General features: G+C 36.3%; 1 protein-coding gene across 1 annotated transcript in view; it reads left to right on the plus strand.

Moving 5' to 3' along the window:
- Positions 1–12,533, plus strand: part of col7a1l (collagen type VII alpha 1-like) — a 61,161-nt gene that overhangs the window by 14,519 nt on the left and 34,109 nt on the right. The window contains exons 13-31 of the mRNA XM_084406354.1: positions 1,165–1,323; positions 1,434–1,547; positions 1,670–1,819; positions 3,150–3,287; positions 3,385–3,531; positions 3,617–3,736; positions 4,600–4,746; positions 5,608–5,871; positions 6,644–6,783; positions 6,947–7,070; positions 7,168–7,311; positions 9,586–9,773; positions 9,863–9,943; positions 10,028–10,045; positions 10,130–10,156; positions 11,003–11,071; positions 11,665–11,745; positions 11,878–11,904; positions 12,254–12,298. Of these exons, the coding sequence (XP_084262480.1) occupies positions 1,165–1,323; positions 1,434–1,547; positions 1,670–1,819; positions 3,150–3,287; positions 3,385–3,531; positions 3,617–3,736; positions 4,600–4,746; positions 5,608–5,871; positions 6,644–6,783; positions 6,947–7,070; positions 7,168–7,311; positions 9,586–9,773; positions 9,863–9,943; positions 10,028–10,045; positions 10,130–10,156; positions 11,003–11,071; positions 11,665–11,745; positions 11,878–11,904; positions 12,254–12,298 (2,183 nt within the window). The remainder of the gene's footprint in view (positions 1–1,164; positions 1,324–1,433; positions 1,548–1,669; positions 1,820–3,149; positions 3,288–3,384; positions 3,532–3,616; positions 3,737–4,599; positions 4,747–5,607; positions 5,872–6,643; positions 6,784–6,946; positions 7,071–7,167; positions 7,312–9,585; positions 9,774–9,862; positions 9,944–10,027; positions 10,046–10,129; positions 10,157–11,002; positions 11,072–11,664; positions 11,746–11,877; positions 11,905–12,253; positions 12,299–12,533) is intronic.

Here is a 12,533-nt window from a genome sequence, read left to right on the forward strand (position 1 = left end):
AAAGGTGATTTAAGCAATTTTGAGCGTGGCATGGTTGTTGGTGCCAGACGGGCCGGTCTGAGTATTTCACAATCTGCTCAGTTACTGGGATTTTCACGCACAACCATTTCTAGGGTTTACAAAGAATGGTGTGAAAAGGGAAAAACATCCAGTATGCGGCAGTCCTGTGGGCGAAAATGCCTTGTTGATGCTAGAGGTCAGAGGAGAATGGGCCGACTGATTCAAGCTGATAGAAGAGCAACTTTGACTGAAATAACCACTCGTTACAACCGAGGTATGCAGCAAAGCATTTGTGAAGCCACAACACGCGCAACCTTGAGGCGGATGGGCTACAACAGCAGAAGACCCCACCGGGTACCACTCATCTCCACTACAAATAGGAAAAAGGGGCTACAATTTGCACGAGCTCACCAAAATTGGACAGTTGAAGACTGGAAAAATGTTGCCTGGTCTGATGAGTCTCGATTTCTGTTGAGACATTCAGATGGTAGAGTCAGAATTTGGCGTAAACAGAATGAAAACATGGATCCATCATGCCTTGTTACCACTGTGCAGGCTGGTGGTGGTGGTGTAATGGTGTGGGGGATGTTTTCTTGGCACACTTTAGGCCCCTTAGTGCCAATTGGGCATCGTTTAAATGCCATGGCCTACCTGAGCATTGTTTCTGACCATGTCCATCCCTTTATGACCACCATGTACCCATCCTCTGATGGCTACTTCCAGCAGGATAATGCACCATGTCACAAAGCTCGAATATATAATGTGTGTGCGTGTCTGAGTATATATATAAGGTACACACACATATATACTGTATGCATAAATATATGTGTGTGTGTATATGTATATATATATATATATATACTGTATATATGTTAGGTGCATGCCATTAATCGTTTTGACAGCACTAATATATATATATATATATACTCATCCATTTATATGAATGCATTATTTTATGTGAGTTGTATATATATTTGTTTAATTATTAAAGTACTATTATTGTTATTATTATTATTATTATGATTTTTTAGTTCTGTATCACCAGAAAATGTATATACTGTATAATATGCAAGTACATAAACATATTTTACATATATTTTTACATGTATATTTTTGATGCTGTACATACCTCTTTTATCCGTTTATATATGTGTTTATGTGAAGAGTTCATAGGGAGAGATCGGCCCAGACAGCTGGCTCTGAATGGCAGCACTACTGAGTATGTTTTGAAGAATCTGGTCCATGACACGGAGTATGTGCTCTCTCTTTACGTGCTCTTTGGTTCTGTGGTTGGCCCGGGCATCACCGCTACATTCAGAACTTGTGAGTGACCTGAAACTTTCTCCTTTTTTCTTGATAAACACATTCTGACAGTTAGCAGTGACTTCAGCTGCTTATTGGTCGAGTCTTATATCATGCGTTCTGCTCCCCAGCACCCCTCGGATACGTGTCAAATTTTAAAGTAACGTCATACACCAGCTCGTCCATCGATGTGGAATGGAGTCCTATTGTAGGAGCCACAGAGTACAAACTCACCTGGAGTTCCGGTAAAAACTGTTCATCTACAAAATCACTGGCAAATGTGTCCAGTCTGTTTCAGTAAGGCCCATAAAATTATAATTCCTCATTTTGATTTGTGTTGTGCATGTGTGTGTGCTTTTGCTCCCAGCATTTGTGCGTCCTCAGAGTCGTTATCTTGACCGCAGTGTTTTACAACACAGCATCTCTGGTCTTCAGCCACACACGCTTTATTCTGTCAGCATTCATGCTCTCTACAGCAACACAGAAGGGCCAGAAATCACCCTCTCGCAGCAAACAGGTACTTTTTACAACAATAAACTCATTCACAGAATTTTTTTTTTTTTCTTGGAAGAATAACCACAGTATTTGATTTAACCTTTTTGGGATTTTTTCTGGATTTTTTAACTGTGTCCTTCTGTCTCAAGACACGCAAACACTCATTTAAAGGAATATCCTGAGTTCGGTACAAGTTAAGTTTGTGATTACCACAAAAAGTCACAGTGAAGCATTTACAATGGGGTCAATTTGTAAAATGTTAAAATACTGTTTCAATAATATAGACATTAGACTAAACAATATGTGTGAAAAGTCAATTACTAACCCTTTATGTATAAAGTGATATCTGATTTTAAATCTTTGTTGCCATTACAATGTAACTCCATAAACCCTAACATTTCTGCTCTTAAATCCTCCAAAAATTGGCCCCATTCACTGCCATTGTAAGTGCCTCACCGCTCACCGTAACTTTGATTTTATGTGGTAATTTAGCACTTAGAACTGGAATATTCTTTTAAACATACTCTTATCTTTTCTTTCTCAACCCTTTTCACAGTTACAAGGTCGTCATACTGGTATTCTTAGGATTTTAAACATATATTCCTCCTTTTATTATTGCCTGTGTTATACTAAGTCTTCCACAGTATTTTTGATGTTCCTCTTACACTGTAGGAAAGCTGTTCTTGATCCAACAGTTCTTGATCTATTTGGTTTGGTTTGACTGCTCAGTTTGGCTCTGTGTCTTCTTTCAATGATAACTGGTTGACAGTCATTTATCAGAGCCATGAGAAGAAAACTCTGCTCAGTTAATTAAACACTTCAGACAGTCGGGGTTCGGGGATATGGAGATGTTCCGCCCATTGTTCCACTGGGATTGTGGGATATCAGGAGATTGATTGACAACTCCTGTGTTTGAGCCCCCATCTTTAGGACGGCAGCTATATATAGAGCAGTATTTTTACTGAAGCTCTGTGTATGTGTGTGTGTGTGTGTGTGCGTGTTTGTTTGCATGTGTGCGTGTGTATGTGTGTTTCACTGCTGTCAGCCTCACTGTTATCAGCACATCTACACAGTTCACAGTAAAACAGCTACAGTACACTTAAAACAACTCAAAAACAAATATAAAAATGTTTAAGGATTTATTTGACCTGTTTTGACTTACATATTGGACTATAATCCTTCAAGGGGCTTCTAGATTTAATATCTTAAAAATATTAAATAGAAAATGAATATATTTGAATGAATTTCACATGTGAATGAGTTATAATTGAATCATTTTTAAACAATAAACATATTTCATTGACTTTTATCAAACCTGGTGTAACTAATAGTTGTGCCATATTGTTTTGCAGCTTCTTTAACTGACTCTGAGCTGATTGAGACAGTTCAGGATGTAAAAGTTGTGGACATTGGCGCCAGCTCTTTTAAACTGGCCTGGAAGAAAACTCCAGGGGTCACTGGGTACAATATCACCTGGCGCCCCTTTCATGGTGGGCACCTGCAGTCCTCATTACACCTCATTACATTATCATTGCATTTCATTATAATCCATCCATCATCTTCACTGTTCTGTGTATTTTCTCTTAGGTGGAGAGAAGAAGAGTGAGGTTGTATCTTCTTCTGCCACGTCCTTCACCATCACTGATCTGCCTGCAAGTACTGCCTACAAAATCCAGGTTTCTGCAGTGGTCAAAAGCAAAGAGGGAAGCCCAGTAATGGTGACCGCCCGCACCCGTGAGTCTGCTTGTTTTCATGTAAATGTACAACAGTAAGCATGCAAATGTAAGTATTTTGAAGAAGAATTGCTGTTGTGTTACAGTGGATCTGCCCAAAGTGACTGGATTTAGCGCTCTGAACACCACCGACAACAGCACTGTACTGAACTGGACCAGAGTGACTGGAGCGTCTGGATACCAGCTGTCCTGGAGACACATATCAGGTCAGAAACAGAAGCTTCCAGACTGCATCCACATTTACAAAAAAAATCCTAAATGTGCTCACAGAAATATTTCTGTAGAAATAAAGGATAGCTTATGAACATGCAAACACATGATGTGTGTCCACTAAAATATATAGCTGTATAGATAGTATATATGGCATAGGCCTACTGAATATTGGTATTTAAATATCATTTTTTTAAATCCATGTTAAAACTGTGCACATTGGCTAATTATCGAAATTATAGATTATTTAAATATCATATATTTTATTATATAATATATAGAGGTGATTAACCTAGCTGAAACCTGGCTCTAGGCTCTAACACTGCTCAGTTGTTTTAGAACAAGGAGAATGACCGTTTATTTGTTAATGAGTGTTGTTAAATGGCAGGGCAAAACTAATTTCAGATAAGCTCTTGTAATAAGAGTTCCTCCAACAAAAGCCATTTTGTCTGATATGAGACATAAAAAAGGAAGAGAATAGACAGCGTAGATAATGTCATGATGAGATCTCTGATTCATTCCTGTTATGGCGATGACGTCAACGAAGCCTTCTAATGAGGGTGTCCTTTGCTTGAACATGAAGGTTGTGAGGGGTTTAAAGGTGGCTTTCATTCTTAAGCTTTTGACTCTTACAAGAGCGTCATCCTGAGAATGCTTACATTTTTATGTTTTCTTGAACATTCTTGAAGTGTTTAAACTGGTATAAAAGATTTATGACGTACCTCAAGTATTTTGATCATTTTGCAGACAATAGCCTCTCCCAGATGTTCCAGTTTTCAGTTTCCTACTCCTGTTTAGTCACTTTGATGGTGATATTATTCTGTCCTAATGCAAATGCCTCTCTTTATGTTCTGTGTAGAGGTGGACTTCTCCTCTGATCTGCTGAGCTCTGGCTTCACCTCCTATAAGATCCGAGATCTCCAGTACGGCAGGACCTACATCTTTTCCATCAGACCACTTTATGGGGAAGTGGAGGGTCCAGTCACAACCATCACTAAAAGGATCTGTAAGGCATTATCTCTGCAAATATCATCAGCATTTTACATTTTTAAATGCTAATCACTTATATCGTAAGGCATGATCGATGTGTTAGACACATCTGGTGTAAATTATGTTCTCTGTTCATTATGTAGTATCACAACTCATTATTTAGGCAAGTGTATGTATTTTTAAAACACACTACCGTTCTAAGGTTTGAGGTCAGTAAGTTTTTTTAAATTAGTAATTTAATTTGTTAATCAAATGTGACAGGAAATATGTTTATAATACAGCAAATGATTTCAATTTCAATTAAATGCTGTTCTTCTGAACTTTCTATTCATCAAAGAATCCTGAAAAACAAATCACGATTTCCACTTAAATATTAATCAGCACAACTGTTTTCAACATTGATAATAATAAGAAATGTTTTTTGAGCACCAAATCAGCATATTAGAATGATTTCTGAAGGATCATGCGACACTGAAGTAATAACTGCTGAAAATTCAGCTTTGCCATCACAGAAATAAAGTACGTTTTAAATTATGTAAAATAGAAAACAGTTTAAATGGTAATAATATTAATGTTTTACTGTATTTTTGATCAAATAATTGCAGCCTCTATGAGACTTCTTTTAAAAACATTTACAAATCTGGTAACTCTTTACTACCACATGTCAACTGATTTTAACCCTACCAGTCTACTAATACTGTACTGACATGTACTGTAGGTGCAACATTACTTGTATTCAACAGAATGCATTAAAGGGACCATCAAAATAAAGTGAAACCAAAAATCTTACCGACTGCAAGCTTTTGAATGGTAGTATATACTAAAAGTAAACACTGGTTTATTTGAGCTCAGGACTTTTTTTATGCTTATCTTACAGTGGGAGCTCCTTACCTCATTCCTGTCCAGAGCTCCACGCCGGCCTCTGTCTCCGCTAACAACAAGAACAACGACTTGCACCTCCACACCACAACCAGAAACACTCGCACCCCAGTGGTCAAAGCCCCCAGCACAGCCACTACAACTCAGAGACTCGCTGTGAGGCCTCAGATCACAATCGGCCAAACGGCCTCAGCACTGACCAGAATTACCACAGTAAATGACCAAACCACCCTCTCTGTCGAGACGCCCCCACCTGGACCAGGTCATTCAAATTAAATGTTGTCTCAATCAGGTTTAAATCAATATTTTGCACTTAAAATGTATACAATTCTGCTGAAGTTATGTTTTAAAGGGGGCAAATCATACATTTTTCTAATCAATTTAAATTTTCTGCTCCAGAATTATTATTTTTTATGCACCCAAAGCAATCATTGTTTAGTTATTCATGACATTTCCCCACCCTCTCAGTGACCCTTAGAAAAAACAGGCTTTTTTTTTTGCTTTTCCTTTTTAGACTTGTAAATGTCCCTTTTGCATGTGAAATTTTAAACAAGAACCCTTTCTAACAGACAGCTTTAAATATACTGCTCAGTTTGCTGAAATACCACAAAAATAGACTATGAATCAATGTTTTCCCACGATTTGAAGCTTATAAGAAGTGTAATTTCTCATGAATTACAAAAAAAAAAACGTATTATTTGATGTTTCAGTCATTAAAAGTTTAAAGGTCCGGTTCACACACACAAAAAACTCTGTCATACTCATCCTCATGTTGTACCTGTATGAATAAGATATTTTGAAAAATGTTCGAAGAATGACCGTTTTGGCCATTGACTTCCATTGTATGGACAAAAACACAGAAGAAAGAAAGTCATACAGGTTTGGAACATGAGAGTGAGGAAATGATGACAGAATCGTTTTTGGGTGAACAATCCTTTTAACTGAATCGCCAAAAGCAGAAATTTTACTACGCTGTCTACCCACTCTAAACAGTGCGTGCATGTGTGAATGAATTGTGTGCATCTGTCTGTTAGTGTGTGGCAGGGTGAAAGCAGATATTGTGTTTCTGGTCGATGAATCCTGGAGCATTGGTAATAATAACTTTGGCAAACTGAAGGATTTCCTGTTCAGAACCGTCACCTACTTCCCCACTATAGGACCTAAAGGAACACAGGTAGGACATGCTCTAGCATACATTAAATTAAGAACTTTACACCTCATTCGGTATCATTCTGTGTCTTAGTCACTGAATCAATAGTCTCAATCATTTGCTTTGAATCTGATCAAACATCTAATGCTTTAAGTGTGGAGTGAACCATCTCATTAACTTGCCTTAGATAGCAGTAGTTCACTACAGTGATCAGCCCAGGATCGAGTTCAACTTTAACTCTCACAAAGACCGTAGCTCCGTTTTGAGAGCACTCCGAGATGTCCGCTATGGAGGAGGGAACACAAAAACAGGTTTATGCGCACATTTAAAGATCAAAAATTGTTGTTGACACATATTAGGGTGCAATCTGATCTAAAATGTGATGATTGTGAATGTGTGTGTGTGTAGGTCGTGGGATCAGCTATGTCCTTAGGGAGATGTTTCAGGAGTCTCTTGGTATGAGACAGGAAGTCCCTCACATTTTAGTGTTGCTGACAGATGGAAGAGCTCAGGATGATGTAGAGCCGCCGTCCAGAATAGCGCATGCTCTGGGTGAGTAATATAAACTGCATAGCCAAACATTCATATATTAAATATATTAAATATACACTATCGGTCAAAATTTTGGGGTCAGTAACATTTTTGTTTTTTGAAAGAATTCTCTTTTGCTGACCAAGGCTGCATTTATTTGATCAAAAATACAGTGAACAGTAATTTTGTAAAATATAATTACCATTTGTTTTCTATTTGAATCTATTTTTGAATGTAATTTATTCCTGTGACAACAAAGCTGTATTTTCAGCATCATTACTCCAGTCTTCAGTGTTTCATGATCCTTCAGAAATCATTCTAATATGATGATTTGGTGTTCAAGAAACTTTTTTTTGTTACTCTCATTGTTGAAAACAGATGTGCTGCTTAATATTTCTGTGAAAAACCATGATACTTTTTTTCAGGATTCTTTGATGAATAGAAAGTTCAAAAGAGCGTTTATTTGAAGTAGATATTTTGTTGTATTTTTGTATAGATTTAAAAAATATTTTTTTTTATTGTCACTTTTGATCAGGGCCGGTTCTAGACATTAGGAGGCCCTAGGCAAAATTCATGTTGGAGGCCCCCCACCCCCAATAAAAAACACTTGAAACAAATATGATTCCTAACCTTTATATTTATACAACATTTAATTTTAAATTTAGTATATTTTTACTTATACAGTACATAAGTTTGGACAAATTACTATTTTTAATGTTTTTGAAAGAAGTCTCTTATGCTCATCAAGCCTGGATTTATTTGATCAAAAATACAGAAAAATAATATAGTGAAATATTATTAAATAATGGTTTTCTATTTTACTATACTTTAAAATATATTTCTGTGATGCAAAGCTGAATTTAGTGTCACGTGATCCTTCAGAAAACTTTAATATTCTGATTTATTATCAAATGTTAGAAATTGTGCTTAATAGTTATTTTATAACCTGTGATACTTTTTTTCAGGATTTTTTGATTTTTAAAAAGTTGTTTTAAAAAAGTCTTCACTATCACTTTTTATATATTTACACATCCTTGCTGAATATTCCTGTTTTTTTTTTTTTTTTTTTTTTCTCTATTTTTGATCTAATAAATGCAGGCTTGTAGAGCATGAAACTTTAAACATTAAAAATAGTAATGGGTCCAGACTTTTTACCGGTACTGTATGTACATATTAATCAAACTTTATCTAAGGTAATCTCTTTTTTGTTTAATGAAGATGTTATTGTTGTTGTTGTTATTTTGCTGTTTTATTAAATTTATTCACAGTTCCAGAATACCACTCCAGTAGATGAACATAAGTGCGTTTATAATTTTTTTCATAGCTGCGGCAGGATTTTTCCCTCCCATTTAATCAATATTGACTGCAGATATTATGATATTATGTATTGAATTGTTACCTTAAATATGCTATACACAAATCAAGTGGAAGAGAAAGACACGATCGCTACTGAGCAGAAAAAAAAAAATTTATTTTAAACTCATCAGCAGAATGTAGAAGATAGACCCATAGATATGAGATCCTTTATTTGAAACATTTAAAAATGTTGTAGTGTGTTGGCTTTTTAACTTTGAATACAAACGTCTTGTCTTTTACTTTTGTAGCTTTTTTACTAGTCAGCTCCCGACGCGATGTTATTCCTTGTACGCGCAAATTCAAAGCGTCGCGTCTGGAGTCTGGGCACGTTAATGACGCTCGCGCTCTTTTAAACTCGTAATAAAGCGGTGAATGATTTTTCCAGAAACGACGCTGATCTGTAGTACACGTTTTAGAATACATTGCAATCACTCCAAAATAGACGACGACAACTCACACACCTGCATTACGAGCTGTGCTTCTTTGAGTGCCTATTTAGGCTTTTGCTTCGCAGCACCTGATGGATGCGTTCGTTACACAAACGTTCAGAAGCCGCACCCGCTTTGAAACGGAAACATTAATTGGTTTAACTGCAGATGAGTGACAATTCAACAAAATCCAATGAACAATGAGGCTCATATTTCTGTCCGTCTTGACTGGTGGACTATATATATAGGGGATGTTACGGTTATGGAGGCCCCTCCTCAAAGCCCGAGGCCCTAGGCAATCGCCTGCTCTGCCTATAGCTAGCGCCGGCCCTGCTTTTGATCAGTGTAATGTGTCCTTGCTTAATAAAAGTATTAATCTCTTTTTTTTTCTTTTTTCGCACTGATCCTAAACTTTTGAATGGTAGCTACTTTATACTTTATGACACTTATGACACTTATAGTTTCAGTTTCCAGTTTTCGAACTTCAGTTTTTGGTATACTTGTGTTTTAGGTGTCAGTGTTTTGGCCATTGGCATCGCTCACGCAGATATTGAGGAGCTGAGTAAAATCGCCTCCCCCACCACTTACAAGAACATCTTCTTCGCCAGCGACTTTGACGAACTTCCGTCCATCGAGAGAGAGTTTATCAGCAGCATCTGTAGCGAGGCCTTACTATCAGAGTTCAAACAACACGACGAGGTTGGTCGTGCTGATCAGACTGGAATTATGGGTAATATTTTCACAATACATACTGCACAAGTCAAAATTGTGTATGTCTCTTGCCGTAGTCTGCTCAACTGGACACACCTACAGATGACCCAGAAGCTCTCGCTAAACCAGAAGGGCCCAGCTGTCCTCTTAGCTGCAAGGTAAACGCTTCCTCTACATCCTCATTACAGCCATCACACCATGTCTCATATGAAACCTCATTCCCAGTTTGTTGTTGTTCACAGGGTCAGAAAGGAGAGAAGGTAAGCGGCTACCATGTTACTGTGTGTGATTCGATCATATAATTATAACTGATGACATGATAATATCTCATTTCTCTGCTGCAGGGCGATGGATTTGGCCATGGTGGCTTGGTATGTTCGACTGTTTCAGACTGCTCTTTCCTTCTTTCTTTCTCTCTAATCTCAATAGCTCACTTCCTAATTCTGTTTGAACTCTGACAGACAGTCTTTCTCACTTTGTTAGAGGGCTTTACAAAGGTAACATCAGTATTGTTATTGCTCATACTTAGAACCCTCAACCCTGTTCACACCAAGAATGATAACTATATACTAAGTATTTAACTTATTTAGATTATTGAGTAGATGTGTGCTGTAACTTTTCTTAGCAATAAGACTAGCGATATTTGCCTGACATATGATAAATTAGACTAACAATTCCCATAGACTTACATTGAAAGAGTAATTTTTAGGGACCAAAGTATCACAGCCCTTTTGACTTAGGCTTAAATGTTTTTCATCTAATATTTATATTTTGTTTTATTTCAGCTATTTCAATTAATATGAATAGTCTTAGTTTTAGTTAATGATAACAACACTGGTTTTGCACACACAATTTCTTCAGAAAATATAAAAATTGAGTGTCTTGCAGTATATATATATTTTAAGTGTGTTTCTGGTAACACTTTAGTTTAGGGTCCAACTCTCACTATTAACTAGTTGCTTATTAGCATGCATATTAATAGGATATTAGCTGTTTATTAGTACTTATCAAGCACATATTAATGACTTATTCAATTTCTGCGTGACCATATTCTACATCCCTTAATACCTCAACTTAACAGCTACCTTACTAACTATTAATAAGCAGTAATTAGGAGTTTATTGAGGCAAAGTTGTAGTTAATAGTTAGGCAATAGTGAGAACTGGACCCTAATCTGTGACCGTGTTTCTTTTTCAAATATTTGTCTGTTGACACAGCGACTCAAGCAAGGCCCGGGGCACTATGACTCATTCTCTCTAAAGGTCAAAGGGGAGAAGGGTGAGCGGGTGAGTACATCCAACATCCGAAGCGCTCATGCCGTTCCACAGCACAAACTTAAATAAACGTAAATAAAACACCCCAGTCCTCTCCGTAATTACACGCTTATGTTTATGTTAATTACTGGAGCATTTATTATTTAAACTGAGCCGTTCTGTTAATAATGAGATTGTTTTTGTGGCTCGGTTGTTGTTTTAGTAGATTAAAGGATTAAATCTAATTAATAATATCACAGATCTTTCTCTATGCGGGGTGCTATTCATACTTTTCTTTTTTTTTCTCTTCCTGTTATCTCTTTGAGAAGGCGACACATGAAAGTGCTTGTCATATCAAAGCGACTCTTTACAAATGAAATGTGACAGGTCTTGCTAATAAGATCAGCATTGTTGTAGATGTTTCCTTATTTATTTTTGTGATATGTATCCATGTGAATGCGTGGATTTTATATTGCTCTATATTTGATTTCAAAGCAATAAATGCACTGAAGATGTTCTGATGTTATATTTGAGCAGCATCAAACAATTTCTGTATTTGTGTATGTTTTGTTTTGTTTGTTCGTTATTTTTATCTGTGTTATTCCCAATCCACACCCATTTATCAGGGTCTTCCCGGAACGGATGGCATCCCAGGGTTACCAGGACGACCAGGTAGAACCGGACCCCCTGGTTCTCCTGGACAAAGGGTAATAATGGATGAATTAAAAAATTCAAGCATCAGTCTAGTACTGCAAAATATGTAATGAATGTAACTTATTGAGAAGATTTTGTTGATTAAATATGTAAAAGTGCCTAAACAATCTCATAATCTGATTTAGGGATCACCTGGAGTTCCTGGTGACATGGTGAGTGTCTAATTTAATCTCACAATATAAATCAGTGTAGGTGGTGGTGTTTAAATCGGTATATTCTGGAAATTGTAGTTAGTTCACTCATTTAAAGCATCTACGCAATGTCCTTTATATGTATATCTAAGTAGGAGAATTGGGAAAGGTACAATTATGTTAGAGTGATTCACAGAGTGAGTAATGAGGAATGATTATGACTAGTCAGTTTAGAGTATTTGCCCCTATTTTCTCTTAAAGTTTCACCCTTTTTTATTACATGCCTCATGTTTTAGACAAGTTGATTATTCTCTGTGTGATTGTGACAGCGATTGTGTCTGTGTGATCACTCTTTTTTCCGCAATCTTAGGGGCCTCTTGGTAATACTGGACCTAAAGGGCAGAGAGGAGAGAGAGTAAGTTTAGACGTTGATAAGCATTACATATGTTTATTTTATTTTATTTTATTTTATTTTATTTTATTTTATTTTATTTTATTTTATTTTATTTTATTTTATTTTATTTTATTTTATTTTATTTTATTTTATTTTATTTTATTTTATTTTATTTTATTTTATTAAAAAAAATTAAATTAAATTAAATTTAATTAATTTTTTTAACAAATAAATAAAGCCTATTTAAATCAAGTTT

The sequence above is a fragment of the Rutilus rutilus genome (genome assembly GCF_951802725.1).
Source record: "Rutilus rutilus genome assembly, chromosome: 4".
In the NCBI taxonomy this organism is placed as follows: domain Eukaryota; kingdom Metazoa; phylum Chordata; class Actinopteri; order Cypriniformes; family Leuciscidae; genus Rutilus; species Rutilus rutilus.